This window comes from Saccoglossus kowalevskii, chromosome 13 (assembly GCF_978046115.1).
Source record: "Saccoglossus kowalevskii chromosome 13, keSacKowa6.1, whole genome shotgun sequence".
NCBI classification, from domain to species: domain Eukaryota; kingdom Metazoa; phylum Hemichordata; class Enteropneusta; family Harrimaniidae; genus Saccoglossus; species Saccoglossus kowalevskii.
In genome coordinates this window covers 24091064-24113965 of record NC_140653.1, presented here as the reverse complement: position 1 = coordinate 24113965, position 22902 = coordinate 24091064, and the positions used below count along the sequence as shown (strand labels likewise).

Below are 22902 nucleotides of genomic sequence, written 5' to 3'. Positions count from 1 at the left end.
GGTTTAGCCGAACATGATGAAGTACTTTCACCATAAAAAATCATGAAGCAAAACAAATGTTGTCATTTTCCATGAACATTATTCAGTTTCTTGAACGGGGTATTAGTATGTGAATAAATGTCACTCTCTAACAAAAAAAAATCCAGGGAAACCGACTGGGATCTCAATAAAATATGCTATTGTTTTGGCTTTTGGGTATTTTTACTTTTACTTTGTTTGTTGTTTTGTTTTTGTGGAACTCGCACAGAGTAAACACTCCTACAATGAATAATTTCAACAGGGATGAGTAATATAGCTTAGACAATATATAGTCTATGGATGAACTAAGTATCTGTAGTAGGGTGGTAACAGGGAAAGACGAAGGAACAAGGGATGACAACTTTGTTTTGAGAGTTTCGACATGAAACAGGAGGGGGAGCAAGGGGTAGCTGGTACAAGTTACCAGGAAATAAAAACGGCATTTTACGTTTTTACAGAAAATAAAATGAAAAATTCTATTTTATATACAGTAAAAAATAGGTTCTTACACTTTACAGAAAAAGCAAATTCCTAATTACATTTTTATAATATTTTTGACAATTTGAGTTTAGAATCAAAATTGGAAATTGCGTACGAATTACGACATTTAATTTGAAAAGTGCTTTATACGCTTACAAAAAATAATATCTTTGTACAAATTACGGACGAATAAAATAACCTATTACATTTTACACCTTACCCATGTCTACGGGTTTACATTTTTTTATTTATTTAAATTACATCATTACGAAAATAAAAACATTTGATTACAGCTTACGAAAATACCGGGAAACGCGTTTGCTGCCATCACAAGTTCGCTGCGTAAAGTTGAGCTGACCTCACAGCGTGCTGATGACCCGACCTGACCTGTAACAAGTCAGTGATTGGTCAGAACAACAGCCGCCATTTTTAAGATCACTGAAATATGTCCTAGATAAATTAAATGCGGAAGTCTGTACTGGAATATCGTGATGTTGCACGAATTATTACTCGCACTTAGTGGATTTCCTGGTGGCATATTCATCGAAGACAAACAAAAGGGTATTCAGGTAACGTAAACCCGTTCATGAATCTTAAGATTGGACGCCGTAAGACTTGTCAGAACACAGTCCGGCCTCTTAGTATCAACAGTCCTATTGATAGAGAGTCTGTGGTCAGAACAATAATTGTGGTAGGGTAGACTGACAGCAATGCACTTCCCCAGAAATGGAGATTATCGCCAAATCTGGAGAATTCACCAGATCGGAAGGTGAATGTAGGTCCCGAACAAGAGACGATCATTCGATACAGAAACATGGTTGAGAAGGATGTACAATAATATATGCGGTCCGTAGCGTGCGTGCTTGTGCTTTAGAACAGCCCAACAACCAACTCTACGTTGGGTGGATCACAGTCACTGTGGGTGGATTGAGACCAATGTTCGGAAAAAAATAGTGAATGTCTCCCGATTGAAAAATATTCTCCTGATATTTTATCCAAATTTGTTCAGGCCAAGAAAGTATTTTTTGGGAGATTTGTCAAAAATAAAGCGCTTGCCCCACCATTTGATTCGTTCCAATTCACATTCGTTTCTAGACATTTTTATCCTTGTGATCATGACTTCGTGCAGGGTGATGTTGATTTCTATGTTGATGTGCAAGGAGTTGTCAATTTCTATGTACGTATGTGTGTAGGCCTTTTCATGCTATTTTTTAAACAAACTAGAAAGAATAATGTCATCTACACGTGTGACTTCCTTTATGTATTGGTAAAAAGACAATCTTCAGAAATAAACAACTTTACCAAGTTTACCATTTTTTGGCACTTTAATCAATTATACCGTAATCATGAAATATGAATAACTTGATTTTACGATTGACGGATTAACGTAATGTGTGTGATACAATAAACGACTGGGGTTCAGTCTTCAAGGTCAAGTTGGTGCTGTTGTGTGCACAATGAGTGCATGACCACGATTAGATGCAGTTTGTTGTTCAGATTTTTTGTGCGTATTGGATGAGTTAGTATCGAGGTAACGTAATAAATCTGACAAATCAACCAGTGGGACGAATGTTATTTGAGACAAATCGACTGTCCACCGTAATTAATGCTAATCTGAAGAATGTCTCCCAAATTCGAGATACATTTTGGTAAAATTGTCTCACTGACAGATTGCTGCACTGTCGATAGCTACAGTTCTGCAGCTCTTAGTTTCACTATAGTTTTTTTTATTGTCATTAGTGTACAGTACACAAACTAGCGTATTTTCAAATACCTACCTAAACTACTGGAAAAAATTGATATGGATGTTTATGGACTTGCTGCATAATATCAATTACTGACAAAATAGAACATATGTGATGCATATTTGGCAAAATGTTTTTCCCTCTCCTTTCATACTAGTCTATGTATAATCCATGGACTGACAGTTGTATGTCCCTGTATTCTCCAGTTGAATAATCAATTTAAACAAGCACAGTTGTTATCATTCTTATATATTCTCACCTTCAGGTTGTTACTGATTTGCCTTTTATTCACGCCAATGAAGTGTCCGTTTTGAATCGTCTATGTCGTTTAGGAACGTACAACAAAAAGTTCCAAGAATTCATCACAGAATATAGAGGCACTCCCATATTATTTGCAAATGGCAAAACTCAAGGTTTGTATCCACTTATTTATTTGAAAGCCTAAGATAAGTTCTATAGACAGCTATTTTTGTTAGCCCCCACTACAAAACAGATAACTTATATATTGAGTTTTGTATGTCCATACAGAGGCAAGTAGAACAAATATTAAATCAGTTATGATGATTTTGGTGCTCAAAGGCTTAAAATTTTTTTTGCAATATTTAGAGGATAGTAGTCGAAGATTACAAGATGGTTTATACCTGAGAGCATTCTGCAGTGGTTTAGACAAAGTCTTAGAAAATTACAGGCAAAGTCTACTGTCCATTGAACAAGAGGTAGGTGTTAAACTATTGTACTGAACTGATACACATGCTTCGCGACCCACCATTGTTGAATGCACCGGTCAGAAATTTAGGCCTGTGTAAGTTATTACTGTAGTTTACAACATTTAATTAATATGTGTACATGCAGCCACTACATGGACAAAACCTTGGACATTTGTTTTTCATGACTGCTTCAACTGATTACACAGATATATCGCCTGTTGCATGTACTGTTAAGCCTTTTTACAGGGTTTCCTTCAAAAATGGTCAAAATTTGGGTCATTTGTTTCTCATTCAGTGCTTTAACTGATTAATGTGATCATTTTGCATGTAGCATGTGGCCACAGTTTTTAAAAATTAAAATAAAATAATTTTGATCAGACACATGGTTTGGCCAAAAAAAAAATGTCTCTTATCATGAGTGCTTCAACTGATCATTTTGATATTCTGCATGTACCATGTATGACCAAAACTTTTTTTCCAACTTACACACTACTGTGTTGTTGTTTTCTTAGATTCTTAAGGATGCATATCTATCATTGGGGTATATACAGCACAGTTTAGAAGAATACCAGTTACTATTTCCTGCCCTGTCTGCAGTGGTGGATCAGATCTTATATCATAAAATACATGGCTGCCATATACTAGAAATACTACATAGAAATGCTGCATGTGGTCTTCCATCTCTTAAGCATGCCCTAGAAAGGTGAGATTTCATGTTTGTCTCAGGCTGGTTTTTCTAGTGCTCTTGTATATTCACAGAGGCATTGTTGGTTTTGTATGTTTTTAAATAAGGCGACAAACCTTCTCATTTCTGTTTCCACAAGCCATTGCTTTCTGTCATGTTATTGGTCAGAAATAAATTTGATTGACATGCACATGGAACTCACTTAGAATGGTATCTTCATCACATATCGCCATATATGGATATCTAAATTATATACCTTTATCTTGTAAACCGTCGGTATATCACAGATCACCATACATGGATATCTAAATTATATACCTTTATCTTGTAAACTCTTGATATATCATATATCGCCATATATGCATATCTAAGTTATATGCCCTTTTTATCTTTACTCGTCTTTATGTCTAGGATTCTGTACACCTGCCATGGTGTGATGTATAAGCAGTTAACAGCATGGACATTACATGGTTTGTTATTGGACCATTATGCAGAGTTTTTCATTCAGCAGAGTTCAGAGCACACACAGACTGTTCCAAAGGAAGATGAAGACGACTATGATTTGGGTATTGGAGGAGTTACTGGTAAACAACTTAGGGAAGCTATGGTAAGATATAGTAGGACTAACATGGGATGTTTTTCTCTCTTGAGTACCACATTATGTTGGTGTTTGATCGTTTGACCGCTATAAATTTTCCAACCGAAATTTTTATTTGGTGCAATATTTTTTTATTTTCAGGTATTTTCCCATAATATTTTTTATCATTTTTGGACTAAATAGACCTAATTTTCTATTAGCTACAGTCTTAGATCAAAATTTACGGGGGAAAATGGTAAAAATTATAACATTTTACTTTGTGAATGTTTACGAAAGTTGACTTGGTATTCCATGGGTTGTTAATATTGTGGATTGTTTACCATCATAAATGTCTTCCTTGCTGCAATTCACATCTAATTTTGTCAACCATATTTCTCATCTTGACTGGGTTCATTTTGTTGGTATACATGTTCCAGCCTTTCTTAGATCTTATTTATTATTTGGGAGGGGGGCAATATTGGATTGCTTGTGTCGTCTAGTCATCATTCAGACATAGCAAGGGCTGATTAATTTAAAATTGACATCAGGGCAATGAATATGCATGGAATTGTTTTCTTTTTTATTCTACATCAATTGTTGTTTTTACAATTTTGTGTCTGTTTTGATGTAGATTTGCAACAAGTCTATGATACGCACCTTTTTGAACGCCATTATTTTTCTCTTTCAAATATGAATGCATCATTTTCACATTTGTTTGTATTATTCTATAATTTCTATGCTAGTCCAGATTTGAACGAAGTCCATAATAGGGACATTTATCTCTGTGCATGCATCCATGCGTCTGTCTGCATCTTGAACATGCCTCGACCAATCACGTTCAAACTTTACACATATGTCATACTTGAGATACATATGCACTTGTGTTTGTTTCATAATGACAAATGGTAGCCATTTTAGTGCCAACAATTTATTTCTGCCATTCCAAAACTTGGTACATTCATTGAACATTGCAGGACTTTCATTCACATTAGTTTATTTTGCAGATCAGATTCGTAATGACCGACTGGTGACCATTTTTTTTTTTTTAAATGCTGTATCTCTATTATGGCTTGTTTGTCATGGAGCATGTGTACACATGTACTTGCGATATAAACTGAAAACAAGCAGGGACTGTATCATGACTTGGTAATTTTACCAAATAAACTTAATTTCCTGTTTGTTACAGATCTTAGTCATGTTTTTTTTAATTGAAAAATTTAAAGCAAAAATAACTGTGAAAAAGTTACTTAAGTTCAAAGAATTGCATATATCATTCCATGGCCAATTTAAATCTAACATTTTCATTCAATGATAATTATTTATTTCTATTTTGCTCTTGATAGAAACTTAGTGAAGAAAGCACACTATCTCACAAACCAGAGTATGTATTATTTGCTCTGCGACCTCAGATGTTACCGAGTTATATACCAAGCAGACTTGCTGAAAAGATTCTGTTCATTGGTGAATCCGTTCAAGTTTTTGAAAACCAGCAACAGCGAGATGTGCTCAGACATACAGGTATCATTGATTGTCACATTGTGCCAAAATAATCTTCTCATCAAGTTAATTATCGTATTTGCTCTATTCGCACATATAAACTCAAAATTGCATTTGTTGTATACTTATTGTATAGTGAATCATTAAACATATTACCGGTACTAATTTTGACCATACAAACATCTCCGTAATTTATTCACGATCCACACTGTTATAGGAAATGACACATAAAATCACGAGTGACAGGCCGTCAGAGAGAGAAGCTTAGAACCTCTGGATGTCAGCATATTTGACAATTCACTCATTAAATGCAGTAAGTTTTGATCCTTGTTCATTCTTTTGCAGGATCAGTTTTAAAAGAACGAGAAGAAGAGTTTGCCATGGATTTGAGTAAATTACAACAACAACCCGTCTTCTGTTTGATGTCATTTGAAGCCATTATTGACAAGATAAGAGTATGTGTAGCCGAGGTATTTATTATTATTATACGTCATTTATTATTATGTATCTGTCAATAACGCAATAATTTACAGCGTGCCGCAATTTTGCAGTATTTTACAGGGTATTTTCATCATACCATATTAAGAAATGCAAATTCCAAATATGGAATGATTATGTGCGTAAGTGTCCTCTAATAATAAAAACAAACATGGCTGCCACCAGGGTTTGACGGACTCCACACAAAGAAGTTCGCTGATTCTGTTCTAAACTTTTTGGATTTTGGCATTTCCATGATGTATCCTTGGAAGGAAAAGATGTATAATAATAAAGTTATTACAAGGTTACCTCAAAGTATGCACTCAGACACAACATCAACCTTTGCTGCACGTCGATCGATACTCCCGCAGTACTGTCTTCGTGCATACTTTGAGGTATCCTCGTGATAACCTCATATTATATTTCTCACTGTCTACGTGGGGCACTTAAATTATCCTCTTCATAAATGAACATATTTGGCTAGTGATATAGTTTATGTTGTCACTAGCCAATTACATCACTATTGTATACAGTTAGATATCGATCTAAATGAGACAAGCAGTGAATTATTCCATCAAAAGCAGTCTATACCCAGACTTTTTATTCCCTGGTACATTGCCTATGAGTGATATAGTGGTTACCCGTGTCTGTTCGTATGTCAATCTGTCTGTACATACGCATGGAATCATATCAGGAACACTATTACAGATAGAGACATTAATACGATGTGTGTGGTATCTGTCGAGGCAAATGGGTAGTATTAATTGGCTGTGACTAATTAACAATTACACTAGCTAGAAGCTAAATGAGTCTCCATTGAGGGCACTTCATAGTTGAGAGGGCTCACATTTTTAAAGTCCAAATTCAGGAAATGGCTTTAGCATATAAGAATAACGTAGAAAATATGAAAGGGCAAATGACCTTTGATGCCTTCGTGAAGGGTTATTAAAGTCAGGAATAATAAAATGTCGTGATGTCTTTACATTTACTGGTTTTGCTTATAGTCGTCGCACATACTAGTTTGCCTTACTGTTTTTGCGTCCTATCGGGCATAGCCAAAAAAGTAGCGAGAAGATTAAAGCAGGGGAGTCGTCACCTGGGCATGCGCCAAACGGCCATAGCATGTTATTTTTTACAAACAAGCGTCTACCTATGAGCCTCTGCGTTTTTAGTGTGCAATGGGACTCAATTCTAGTGTTTGCGCAGGTGACGACCCCTCCACGGCAGTGTTCCTAGGTGGGTGAATTGGGTGGGTAAGTGTACAGGACAATTTCAATCAAACTTGGGTTGAGCATCACACATGTTGTCTTTCTGTGACACAGTGCCTTGTTTAGCAAGCAATATAGATTAAATTTTGTTATAAATATTTATTTCATTTGTATTCAAAAAACCAAATTGAGTGCAGACCCTTTTACATACTCTGTGTTGCATACCGAATGGGCAATATTTACTAGTATATCTGGGGTTGGTAAATTTGACTACTTTGTTTCCTTTGCAATTTTTCAGTGAAGTGCGCCACATATGGTAGAATAGGGAAATGTTTATCTGTTTAAATGTACTGTGGAATAACTTTATTTGCGCTAGAATTAATTTTTGCTGAAAAGACTTTTTGGGCGTTTTGTATGGAATTTATTTTCACTGATTTTTGATGAGTTTAATGTGAAATATGGGAAAAAAAGTATATTCGGTGGATTTTATTTTCACGAAATCATCCCTTCAGCGAAAATAGCGAGAATAAAGTATTCTACAGTATGTTTTGTTGATCCAAATGAATCTTTAATACATGTATTCAAAACTATTGTACAATGAATGTTGAATCTATACTCTCTTGTTATGGCATTGAATAATCTTAATACAAAAAAAAACTAGAACAAAATCACCGCATTAATTTTCAATTTTCTCTGTGACAAAGAAGCAACATTGCTTTTAACTGGTGCTGACAAGTTACCACACCCATTGCGGACCAATCTATTTTGCAGTAGAGATGAACAACGCAATGCTATTCAAACCAAATTATGCTCTATGAAACTATAACATTTTTATCAAGGTGTATTATTAGGTAGGCCCAGAAAACAGTCCTTGTCTCAGTTCTGTATATCTCTTTAAATGGGGTTAATCGCAATCACTCAAGTGATAGTAGCTATAAACAGTCAAATTGTAGCCATTTAATAATATCATATTTAATAATAAAATAAAATAAATTTGACATTCATATTTTGGTTATCCGAATGACAATGTTTTTGTTAAATACTGTAGAATATTTTAGCTGCAATTAATTTTCACTGAAAAAGCTTTTTTTGATGAGTTAAATGTAATATATAGGAATAAGGTACATTCACTGGATTTTATTTTCACTGAATCATTCCAAAAATATTTCCAAAATAAATTCCAAGTAAAATAATAACCTTACAGTACAACACATTTGATGATGTAATTAAATACAGTAGCAAGTAATTTGAATGTAAACAAAATATTATAATATTTGGGCTCTCTTTGCATCTACATCTGTACATGTGATATATATTATAATACTGTTCTACATTTCAGTATGATAGGGTTGATGTGATTCATTTCTCTATATTCACAGCATTTATGGAGTTTAGTCATGGAAGAGTCAGATCTATTGGCAAACTTGAATGTGATGAAAGATTTCTATCTCTTAGGGCGGGGCGAGTTATTTCTGGCTTTTATAGACCATGCACAAGGTCTCCTAAAGATGTTGCCAACGGCTACAACAGAGCATGGTAAGTTGTCCTCGTGTAGTTGATTGCTATTTTCCGAAAAAGTTTGTCTTTTTATTTTACATTAAAAAAATATCAAAGATATGATAAATAAAATATTTATAAAACATACTCAAAAATACTGAAATTTTATTTATATTACTCTTTAACAAAGAGCATTCCCATTCAATTTTGATGATTTGAATTGAATGGTTCTGACAGATGACCTGACTCTCAATCCAACCACTGTTAAGTGACATGTGTGACATCAATTCACTGTCAGGTGACATCTGGGACATATTGCATGTCACAGATGTTGTGTCTGTCAACAATAGCATGCTATACAACCACTTTCATTTCATATGAGACATTCATACAAATATTTTGAGTCGGGGGGGAAAATCCCCTACCACAGCATAGTTTGATGGTTAGAAACTACAATTAAGTCCCAATGTCAGAGTGTTAATGGGGATCATAGTCTTGTCTTAACATTCAACGTTAAAAATACTTTAAAATAAACCGTGTACTGGAATCCTGGATTCTTGTCATGCTATTATTAAAACTTTGTACATACATTGAACATAATGGGAGAATTCAAAGTGGATGAATGACAACAATTTTTTATTAATGAATATTGTTATAAGCCATGTCTCCATGTTTGATTGCAATCAAAATTACAACTACGTTATACATCATGTCACACTTAACACTGATTCAAAATGGCTGACTCAGGAAAGAATCTGTCATCAGGTCATGACTTGAATTAACTCAATATTATACTTTCAATAAATGCAGAAAAAGTATGGCTATGCAGAAGCGGAACCAGAATTTTATTTGACAAGGTTCATTTTTATGTAAAATGAAAAATAAACAAAACAAAATTACTCTACTATCTGAATCTTCAGATTTTAATTTTCATACTAACCCATTAAGAATTCTCTTTGTATCCTCACCTACTATGCAACTGACAATTACTGTTTTTTATTTTTTGATCTCAGATGTCAACGCAGCATTTCGTCAAGCTGCTCGTAGGGTATTATTGGATGATGACAGTATATTGTCGAAATTCAAAATGACAGTGCAAAGTAAAACAGTATCGAGTAAACAAGCGCTCAAAAGTAAGTCACCTTTTCTTGTTTTCAATATATTTACGCATCAATTCCTTAAATTTCATTTCTACTGTACTTGTTTTAAATATTTTATTTTATTACCTGTATATACACTAATCCTTTTACAACTAAATCCATTAAGTGAAATCTAAAGTTATATTTAGGGTTGTGTCCATCAGTCAATACATTTGTCTGTTCCTGGACGGATTTTGTTCAAAGTTAGTACTAGACAAAACATAACATATGTAAGACTCAAAAAAATCTAATTGTTTCTGTTCATCCTGCGTTAAAGTGGCAATCGCTGTGATATAAGTATATTACATAAAGATGTTCCAATCATACCGAAATATTGTTTTAGAAACAATTTCATGAATAAAGTCATCCTACACAAGACTAATGTCTCATTAAATGTGATGTGAAAACTAAGGATAGGTCATGTGATGAGAACAGAAGAAAATTATGACTCATTACACACTATTATGGGAATTGACACCAGTGAGAAGCAAATAGAAAGTGACTTAACCTCTAAAGCTGGCAATGTATTTGACATTTCGGCCAGGGCCCCCCGTAAGTTGTCATCCTGTACCGTAATCCCTGAGGTTTGCTTGGGCTTCAATTGATGGCGCCCTCTGGTGTCCCAGACTCAACCCCATAGCCATCTTTTTCCTCCTTGCAAGTGATTTTATAATGCACAACATTGGTATATAGCGTATTTGCTATGCTTTCACTGTCAACATATCAGCTGGCTGTTATAAATTGATTCTAATGACACAGGAATTTTTTTATTTGTTAAAGGTTTTGTCAGAACTTTTGAAAAAAAAAATCAATTTTCTGGAAAAATTAAAATAAGAGCTCAATTTTATAATATTTATTAAAAATTATTTCACTGAATCTTATATTTGGCCTTTAATATGTTTCAGGTGCATGTCATTTATTTTCATAACCCCCATTCATTGACCATTTTGTTTTTGTTTTTTTATTCAAAACATTTCCGCTTTTACTCATTCATTGTATTCAAGGCCATGTGTAATGTCTGGTAATGATTTTGATCAAAGCTAGTGTGCAAAACCTTCACATTAGACTTTATCTCAGTGATTCATATGATTTAAAAAAGCCAGACAATAAAATTATGTCATCAGCAGCGACTTGATACATTAATATTTAATAGGTATTTTCAGTTTCATATATACCAATATATTGTTACTGAAAACAAAATCCAAACGAGTGTGAGATTTCAATTGAGTTTACTTTCGTTTATTTCAGAATCTGAAATTGGTGTTGAAAGCGGTTGGAATTGTTTAGACTTGGTGTATACTGTTGAGTGGCCACTGCACATTCTGTTCACTCAGACTGTGCTAGAAAAGTATGTTTTTATCAGCGTATTATATTACTACACACATGTCACCATATATATTAGCAGCACAGCTTTCTAAGGTTATCATAATAATGTTGTACTCAGGTCTACATGTCATGAATAAAATAGTACTGTACTGTATTTGCTGTTAGGAGTGCCGACAGACAGACAGAGATTTGTTTATGGTGAAAATAAGTTATATTTCAATGATCCAGTATACAATACTGTATTTGCTCTGTTTGGAGTGTGTGTGCTTACATTAAACTACAGTGATGTGGATATGACCAATATGACCAAAGTTTCAATGACCCATTAGACCAACAACAATAATTGTTTTGTTGCCCTTTTTAGCTTGGCTGTCGACTCTGTCAAGCGAAGCTTATCATATGAGTGATTGTCCGTCGTCGTCCGTGTCAATGTTTTACTTTTTTGACTTTTTCTTGAAAACTACAAGCCTGAATGTTTTGATACTTGGTGTATATGTACCTTGGGTAGACCTCTCTCAGATTTGTTCATTTCATGATGATATCTTCAATTCTCCAATTTTGGTGAATATTTTTGTCATATTTGGTAAAAAGTGATATTTTCGACTTCTTGTTAAAAACTGCAAGTCCAATTGCTTTGATATTACATATATAGGTACTACATGTGGATCTCTTTCAGATTTATTCATTTTGTAATATCTTTAATTCTCTTATTTTGGTGAATATTTTTGTCATTTTTGGTAAAAAGTGATATTTTCAACTTCTTGTTAAAAACCGCAAGTCCAATTGCTTTGATATTACATATATAGGTACTACATATGGACCACTCTCAAATTTGTTTATTTCATGATATTTTAAATTCTCTAATTTTGATGAATATTTTTATCATTTTTGGTAAAAAGTGATATTTTCTTCTTGTTAAAAACCACAATCATTTATGGTGAAAAATGATATTTTTGAATTCTTGTTGAAAACAGCAAGTCCCATTGCTTTGATACTATACATATTGTTCATTTTCTAATGATATCTTCTGTTCTTTAATTGAAATGTGCATTGCTAACAGCGGAGCTATCTCAGCCAAGAGACTGCTTGTTTTTTAATAGGCTTAAATATTAAAAACTCACCATTTTAAAGGCCCAGGTATACTATAAATACGCTTCTAAACAATAGGGATTATTTCCTTGCTTGTCACGCTGTAGTAAACAGCTCCAGCCAAGCTCCTGCAAAAAACGCGTTTTCTCGAACTTACAGGTCGATTATGTCGTGCCAAAGTGGATGCATGTGACTACGAATATCACAGCAGTGACTGTGTGTAGTATTTATGACAATAAATAGTGTATGAGTTGAGATTTTGGCGGATAAAAGTCAAAAACACGAACCGGGGAAAAGGACGTGCTACTAAGCTTGAATAATTAACTGCTGTCAATCAAAGTCACGTGACATTGGACCGCTGAAACAGGATGTGTCATCTAATCTCCACAAACGTTTACACAGTTTCTAATGTGTTTCTCATTATCACATAGCGGATTCAACGAAGACAATGACATTTTTTAAAAGTCGCCACAGAGAGTATGAGCCAGAAATACCCCTAGTTGTTTTAATGAAATTAATTTAGTATGAATTTAGTATTTAGTACGTGGTGATAGAGCATGTTCCGAAAATAACGCAGCCTATGACTGTAAATGGATCGTAATAGAGATCAATCTTGCTTAATATTAGTGGTAACGCAAGGCTGGCAAAAACAGAAATTACATTTGTTTTCTCGGAAGTCCCTTTCTATTGCCAAGTCAGGGCCAGAGTCGGGAACGAATCCGCTGTCATCTAACCTTGCATTCGTGTTGAACTCGTCAGGTGGTGATTCGTACTAATTCCCATCTACAATCAACTCCCAATCAGAATGGATAAACGGGGTGCGGATGGCAGCTTATTGTGCTTCGGTAACGCTAATGGTTATTTTATGCATGTTGACTGAAACACTTAAAAAACTGAAATGAAGAAATGAAAGTATGAGACTCGCCGTAATATTCACACCTTGTATTGTTTGCATAAAGGCATCTATGGTGAGGCAATTTATCCCCCATTGTACGTGTACCACGGGTACAATTTCCTGTCTGGTGTTAGAGAAAGACGGACAATGCTGTTACTAGTAGTTTCATACAAATACATGCCCATGTGCGACATGTCTTATCAAGTATTGAACTCACACACTTGTTATTTCTATAACTTCATTGATTGTAAAGATAGACCCGCCTGCATGTTTAGCGGTAATAACAAACACTTCCTGTTATTTTCAAAGTGATGTTAGGCCCAGTCTGAACGTAGTTTTTCACATAAATTAGTAACAGCACCATTTCACAATCAAATTTTGAGAAACATTTCGCTTATTTATAGTAAAACAGAACAAATAGTTCCGACGCCGACACCACGTCTCACATCTACCGGTGAGTTTGTAAAACGTGGGAATAACGAAAATGATGCCATCACATCAGAGATTTATTCTGATGTGTTTGTTTATCATAGTGACGAACAACTGTACACTACTGCCAGGTTTATATTTACTGAGGTTCACGTGTCTTCGCCGCTATAAATGATCTTTAAAGTTAAGTACACAACATGAACTGTGCAATCAAAAACGCTTGTTTATTTCATTCTTTTTTTCCTGGAGTTGCACTGCTGCTAACAATCATAATAATGCTAAAAAGTTTTACTGTATTCTTTTTCAAAAAAAAAACATTTATCAATTTCTGTAGCAGACGTGAAATTATTTCTATTTGATTCAAAATAAACACAGAAATTATAGAAAAAAGTGATTTCAAATTGTATGCACACAACACAAAGGGTACTTAATATATCATGATACAAACTGAATAATCTACAGTATTGTTTTAAACCTCTTATTGTTAATAGGTACAACACAATGTTTAAGTTTCTGTTACATATAAAGAAAGTGCAGTTAGAATTACAGCATTGCTGGGCAATTCAGATGGAAAGAAAGAACCACACGTCCAGTCAGTTGGATAGTAATATTTGGCATCTACGCAGACATATGGCTTTCTTAGTGGATAATCTGCAGTACTACTTACAGGTACATAATACAATCTGTAAAAAACACCTTATAAGGCAATCATTGTCTTATTAGTCATTGAAAATACCTTATAAGGCTGTCATTGTCTTATTAGTCATTGAAAACATCTTATAAGGCAATCATTGTCTTATTAGTCATTGAAAACACCTTATAAGGTAATCATTGTCTTATTAGAGATTGAAAACACCTTATAAGGTTATCATTGTTTTATTAGTCATTGAAAACACCTTATAAGATAATCATTGTCTTATTAGTCATTGAAAACACCTTATATGGCAATCATTGTCTTACTAGTCATTGAAAACACCTTATAAGGTTATCATTGTCTTATTAGTCATTGAAAACACCTTATAAGGCAATCATTGTCTTATTAGTCATTGAAAACATCTTATAAGGCAATCATTGTTTTATTAGTCATTGAAAACACCTCATAAGGTTATCATTGTCTTATTAGTCATTGAAAACACCTTATAAGGCTGTCATTGTCTTATTAGTCATTGAAAATACCTTATAAGGCAATCATTGTCTTATTAGTGATTGAAAACACCTTATAAGGCAATCATTGTCTTAGTAGTCATTGAAAACACCTTATAAGGCTGTCATTGTCTTATTAGTCATTGAAAACACCTTATAAGGCAATCATTGTCTTAGTAGTCATTGAAAACACCTTATAAGGCAATCATTGTCTTATTAGTGATTGAAAACACCTTATAAGGTTATCATTGTCTTATTAGTCATTGAAAACATCTTATAAAGCAATCATTGTCTTATTAGTGATTGAAAACCCCTTATAAGACAATCATTGTTTTATTAGTCATTGAAAATACCTTATAAGGTAATCATTGTATTATTAGTCATTTAAAACCCCTTATAAGGTTATCATTGTCTTATTAGTCATTGAAAACACCTTATAAGGTTATCATTGTCTTATTAGTCATTGAAAACACCTTATAAGGCAATTATTGTCTTATTAGTCATTGAAAACCCCTTATAAGGTTATCATTGTCTTATTAGTCATTGAAAACACCTTATAAGGTTATCATTGTCTTATTAGTCATTGAAAACACCTTATAAAGCAATCATTGTCTTATTAGTGATTGAAAACACCTTATAAGGTAATCATTGTATTATTAGTGATTGAAAACACCTTATAAGGTAATCATTGTTTTATTAGTCATTGAAAACACCTTATAAGGCGATCATTGTCTTATTAGTCATTGAAAACACCTTATAAGGCGATCATTGTCTTATTAGTCATTGAAAACCCCTTATAAGATAATCATTGTCTTATTAGTGATTGAAAACACCTTATAAGGTAATCATTGTATTATTAGTGATTGAAAACACCTTATAAGATAATCATTGTCTTATTAGTCATTGAAAACACCTTATAAGGTAATCATTGTATTATTAGTCATTGAAAACACCTTATAAGACAGTCATTGTTTTATTAGTCGATAAAAATACCTTGTCCCAGTCATCATTGAAAGTACCTTATAAGTCATTGTCTCATTAATTAGTCATTGAAAACACATAATAAGGCAAACACTTGATAAAGCAAACAAATAATCATTGAGAATGTTTTATATGGTGATAATCATGTCATCTAAGTACTGTGTCATCAATTATTGTCATCAGTCATTGAAAATACCGAATAAAAAATTGATTGTGTCATTGAAGTCACTTTATAGTTTGTTTTTGTGTGTGTAGGTTGATGTTCTGGAGACTCAGTTTTCTCAGCTAGGAGAGAAAATAAAATCAACGAGAGACTTTGAAACTATTCGTCTTTCCCATGATCGCTTCCTTACTGCACTTCTTGGACAATCATTTCTCCACATGAAGCCAGTAAGTACATCAATAAATGAACACTTTGAACCCAACAAATGAACACTTTGTAACACCAACAAATGAACACTTTGTAACACCAACAAATGAACACTTTGAAACACCAACAAATAAACACTTTGTAACACCAACAAATAAACAATTTGACACATCATTGAATGAGCACATTGAAACCAACAAATGATCACTTTAAAACACCTACAAATGAACACTTTGTAACACCTCCAAATGAACACTTTAAAACCAACAAATAAACAATTTGACACATCATTGAATGAGCACATTGAAACCAACAAATGAACACTTTGTAACACCAACAAATGAACACTTTGACACATCATTGAATGAGCACATTGAAAAACCAACAAATGATCACTTTGTAACACCACCAAATATAAAGGATAGTGTAAAACAAAAAACATCTACCATCATTTCAGCCTTTATACACAGGTTCATTTCACCAAACCAGTTACCAAATTGTTGTCATTGGTTCCATTTGACACATGGCTTGTGTCAAAATTTCCAATAAGCCACTGTGAACATATTCATAGCTTGCACCTGAACAACAAATTTGTATTCAGAAAAGCTGAAGTTGTAACATTTGATGTTTCTTTCTAGGTGGCACACTGTTTGAAGGAGATATTAGATATATGTCACAGTTTTTGTATGTTACTGATACAAACCATTAAATTTCGGGATAGAGAAGTTGGACAGATTGACAAACTCGCTCAGGTAATCTGCAAATCAATCATGTCCTATGAAATATGAGTCCAGTAAGGATAAACCGTAGAGTGATGACATACCAGTGGGGAATGATGATGAATCTGCTTTTGTATGGGATATTCAGATGTGATCAATGAATGGTCAAATAAGAAGTTATAATGTCAGAGAACTGCCTTGATCTGATGACCTTGTGTAAAATAGATAGACATCAGTTGTTGAATGCCACATGACTTGTTTTGGGATGCAGATCAGATAAAATTGTTCTATATGTTAGCAGTTTGGTCATTAGGGGGAGTACTATTTTTGCATGTGTTTATTTGAGAGTTTAGTAGGCAAATATAAAATGATCAAAATTACATTTGTTCGTTTTACGATTACTTGGAAACTAAGCAATCCTGTGCGCACACTTCTGCAATTGACAGCCACCCAAGCAAAGTGTTATCAGTCCATATGTTAATATTTATGCTTATTTATTCATCTCATTTGATAACTACAGGGCTTCAAAAGACAGTCATCTCTCCTTTTTACCTTGCTGTCAAGTGTACGCAGTCATGAGTCTAGCCCTTATCTTGCACAACTTATGTTAAGAATTGATTTTAATAAATACTACAGTCAGAGTGGTGCTGTTCTTACTGGGTAAGTTCAGATTAAATAACGTGTGTGAATTGTACTAGATGCATTATTGAACCTTATCAAGAAATGAACTGTGAAATAGATACATGACATTGATATAGTGGTGTATCACATGCATTTCATGAAATGTAGATAAACATGTTATGTAACACATGCTATTTACATGAACACATAATGAAACACTTAATATGTAGATAAGTATGTAATGTAACACATGCTATTTAGATGAACACACAATAAAACACTTAATATGTAGATAAGCATGTAATGTAACACATGCTATTTGGATAAGCACACAATGAAACACTTAATATGTAGATAAGCATGTAATGTAGCACATGCTATTTAGATGAACACAATGAAACACTTAAAATTTTGACAAGCATGTAATGTAACATGTGTTATTTAGATAAACACACAATGAAATCCCTAATATGTAGATAAGCATGTAATGTAACACATGCCATTTAGATAAACACACAATAAAACACTTAATATGTAGATAAGCATGTAATGTAACATGCTATTTCGATGAACACAATGAAACACTTAATATGTAGATAAACATGTAATGTAACATGCTATTTCGATGAACACAATGAAACACTTGATGTATAGATAAGCATGTAATGTAACACATGCTATTTAGCTGAATACACAATGAAACACTTAATATGTGGATAAGCATGTAATGTAACACATGCTATTTAGATGAATACACAATGAAACACTTGATGTGTAGATAAGCATGTAATGTAACACATGCTCTTTAGATGAACACAGTGAAACCCCTAATATGTAGATAAGCATGTAATGTAACACATGCTATTTACATGAACACATAATGAAACACTTAATATGTAGATAAGTGTGTAATGTAACACATGCTATTTAGATGAACACACAATAAAACACTTAATATGTAGATAAGCATGTAATGTAACACATGCTATTTGGATAAGCACACAATGAAACACTTAATATGTAGACAAGCCGGTAGGCGATCCGCTCCGCTCAAAAACAAGCACCATGTTTTTGGCTGTTTCCATGGTGTGACATAAACGTGAAGCTAACGTCGGTTTATAACTAATACGAAGTTCGCAAACACCATTCAGTTTTTGGAAGTCACTTAGTTTATTACTAGGACCACAATCACTCTCCTAGTCGAGTGACTGTGCTAGGACGTATTCTGCTGTTACATTTATTATTTCCAACAGTTTTGCGATAGCATTTTCTAGAATGAAGCGTTTCCTGTAAATGCTGGAAAGCGAAATAATGAAATAACGAGATGGTAAATATTTACCTAAAGTACAGTGTGTTGACCTTCATAAAAATATACTTCATAATGCAAAACATTAGTCACGGTGAGTTATTTAAATATACGACTCCTAATCGAAAAATATGACCACAGTCCAGAATTTCAGACGAATATTAAGAAACCTAAGAGCATATCAAAAGCATTTACTCTAAAATATAAAAAAGAACTGCAGTCAAAAGTCAAGAATGCCAGCAAATAAAGGACTCTGTCCCACAATCCTTTGTGCGCGTTATTACGGACACGCGCAAAAAACTGTACCACGCTTGTCAAATCTGGGTCAAATATACAGTACGCTACTATCTTGCCACAGTGGAGTGTTCGGTGACCATTGAATTAGCCCGTGATTCATATTTTATGTGTATTAATTTATTCATCAATTTTCGTGACTGACAGTACTGCCCAAATTTTAGCCAAAAAAACGCAACTGGTGAAACGGAAGAGCATTGCCAGGCGATGGACGCGGGGCTCTTTGGCGACGACCGCATAGAGGTCAAAATACGCGTTCTATTTTTACGCGTTAAATATGGCTCTTCCATTTCGCCCCCTCCGGAATGTTCTACTTTCACAGCCTAATCGCAGGTTTTTCGAAAAACGTCGAAAAAACACAAGAATTAGTAGAAATGTTCCTGTTTTGGGCGGATTATTGATGGAGAATAATGTCTTTATTACAAAAATGCTGAAAAACCGTGAGTTGTTGCCTTAGTTATTTTTTTATTGGCGAAAAACTGCGAACTCAGCAAATTTTGTTGCACAACTTCCCTTTATCATATACACCCAGCGACACCGATAAAACTGGTAGGAGGTAATACATTTGGGGCGAAAGTATTCAAAAATCAGTCTTTGGATGTTGCAATGGCAATGGTGGGCCAGGATTGTTTTCCAATTAGTGACGGCACGACCTACCTGTGAAGTATGAACAAAACCGCCGAAACAATCACAGAGGAGTTAAAAGCCTGCTGGTGAAAAGTTACCCCAACTTTAGGGTCTAATTTCTCGGTAATGAAAACAGATATCAAAAATTCAAATGGTAACTTTGTGCCCACACTCAAGCTGAGTAGAATGAGCTATGTCTGAAGTGTTTTATCCCAAATTTGTAGGAGGAGATACATTTGGCGCGAAGCTATCCAAAAATCAGTTTTTTGGCTGTTGCTATGGGAACGGTGGGCCAAAAAAAAATTTCAGATTTTTCCTTATAACTAGGGTTAAGGTGTGACCTACCTGCCAAGTTTGAACGAAATCGGCCAAGCCAAAAAAATCACAGAAGAAATAATAGTGAACACTGGAAATGTACACACACAGACACACACACACACAAAACGACAAAAGTGATTATAAGGGCAATCCTAGCGGAGCGGATCGCCAATAAGCATGTAATGTAGCACATGCTATTTAGATGAACACAATGAAACACTTAAAATTTTGACAAGCATGTAATGTAACATGTGTTATTTAGATAAACACACAATGAAATCCCTAATATGTAGATAAGCATGTAATGTAACGTGGCATTTAGATAAACACACAATAAAACACTTAATATGTAGATAAGCATGTAATGTAACACATGCTATTTAGATGAATACACAATGAAACACTTAATATGTGGATAAGCATGTAATGTAACACATGCTCTTTAGATGAACACAGTGAAACCCCTAATATGTAGATAAGCATGTAATGTAACACATGCTATTTAGATGAACACAGTGAAACACTTAATATGTAGATAAGCATGTAATGTAACACATGCTATTTAGATGAACACAATGAAACACTTAAAATTTAGACGAGCATGTAATGTAACATGTGCTATTTAGATGGACACATAATGAAACACTTAATATGTAGATAAGCATGTAATGTAACGTGGCATTTAGATAAACACACAATAAAACACTTAATATGTAGATAAGCATGTAATGTAACACATGCTATTTAGATGAACACAATGAAAACACTTAATATGTAGATAAGCATGTAATGTAACACATGTTATTTAGATGAACAGTGAAACACTTAATATGTAGATAAGCATGTAATGTAACATGCTATTTAGATTAACACAATGAAACATTTAAAATGTAGACAAGCATGTATTGTAACACATGCTGTTTACATGAACACATAATGAAACACTTAATATGTAGATAAACATGTAATGTAACACATGCTATTTAGATGAACTCATATTTTTTTATTAATTTTAAATATTTTATATTTACAGAGGAGCTGCTTCAGTGGTTGGACTAGGATTGTAATACAATCATCACAGTATGCCCCAGCTTGCTTTCCAGTTGGCATTCCGATTTGTGTCTTTTATATACTTTTATATACTGCTTTAAACAAACAATTGTTTGGAGAAGTTGCTGTAGTTTGTGCCTGACCAGTAATTATCACCAGTGTTGTCATTTCCTTGATTGTAAATTGAGGTACAAACTCAGATGTTTGGCAAACAATTCAAATTAAAATCTGGACAGTTTGTTTATTAATTTATCAATTGCATTTTCTTCTGTACAGGCAGTCTAGTCTGGTGGATTGCTTAGAAAAAGAGATGATATTTTAGGCCTATCTAATTTAAATCACAGTTACTATTCTGGATCAATCTCTAAATCTATTTATAAAATATTATCATTCTTTACAATGATGTCATTCCCGCATTGCATTATGTGAAATATGTAAATGAGTATATCAGCATACATCAGAGGCAACTTGAGGGCAATAGTCAATTTACCAGCTGTTACCTACACTCTCATCATCTTATCATATCTGCAAATACCCCATTACCTCGAGCTCGGTAATTCTGATTTGTCAGCATGTGGTCACAGTTGTTCATATTCTATTGTTGAATGATAAATCAGTGAATTATAATCTTGCTTAATGAGCGGCAAATGTTGGGAGTTTATCTGCATTTTGAAATTTTACATATAAGTACCGTGTATTTTCACATATGATCCCATTCACAACTAATAAAACAATAATTACAAAAAAAATATTTCTGTATGCTTGTCGAGTTCACTGTCAACTACATAATAATAAAGAATACATTTTTAAAAACAAGTTTATTTACTGAATTAATATCTTTCCCGAGCTAAAAAACAACATTTAGCCCAAACTGGGAGCTACCTAAAGTTTTTATCCAAAGATTCAAATTCTAGTGTTTGGCGAGGTTCCGAAATTGTCTTGCTTCAGTGTTAAGGATCATCTGACCTCTCTACGAACTATTATCTGCACTGATGCTTGTTATATAATGTCAAGTCTGCCATGTTCATGGTTTAAATTAATATCCAAGTCACTTTGGGTCCAATTTTAACGTTCTTGAAGAAACCTTGCCAGATAAAGTGTGAATGATACGAATACTGTTCATGCATTCTGGTCAAATCTGACGTGTCCATATAAAATCTCTGGTGCAAGAACAGCTAAATATAGTCCTGACAATGGTGCTCATCCCTGCAGTGTGTATATGTGGGTGCACCTTTAAATCAAGTTATGAATATGTAATTGTTAGTGATGTATCAAACCAGTCTTGGTTGACCCAATTCTTTTTGAAATTGAAGAGAGAGACTTGTTAACAGACATGCCAACCGTCTGTTGATTTCATTGGTTTACAACCTCTTGTTTGCTGCCTAGGCATCAATGATGCTGTCTTCAGGGAGAGCTCCCCAGTGCCTTGGTCAGCAGAACTAGAGTCCATCAGCAAGTTCCATGTCCAATCTCGCATTGCCTGTTATTCAAAGACAGTTACTGGGGATATCATGCCATCGCTCATGATGATTCTACAGGGTTCCTCCACTCACTAAACCAGTTCAGGAGGATGCTCGTACAACCAAAGACAGCTACATAGGCAATTATCTTTGATCAGGAAACTTACTTTGACGCTCGTCCACAGTTGCTTGTGTGATGCCTGTAGATCTCGATCTTTGAGCATCCATAAATTGGTTAACAAAT

The 22902-nt window shown here is 34.0% G+C and overlaps 1 protein-coding gene across 1 annotated transcript; it reads left to right on the top strand.

Moving 5' to 3' along the window:
- Positions 1-929: 929 nt before the first annotated feature.
- On the top strand, positions 930-21450 carry LOC100372433 (gamma-tubulin complex component 4-like). Its single transcript, XM_085506761.1, has 15 exons — positions 930-1067; positions 2509-2656; positions 2850-2959; positions 3463-3653; positions 4047-4242; positions 5556-5730; positions 6055-6179; positions 8774-8930; positions 9905-10024; positions 11279-11378; positions 14261-14438; positions 16149-16283; positions 16902-17015; positions 17503-17642; positions 21182-21450. The coding sequence occupies exons 1-15, from the start codon at positions 990-992 to the stop codon at positions 21213-21215; spliced, it is 2001 nt and encodes a 666-aa protein (XP_085362887.1). The 5' UTR covers positions 930-989; the 3' UTR covers positions 21216-21450.
- Positions 21451-22902: the final 1452 nt, after the last annotated feature.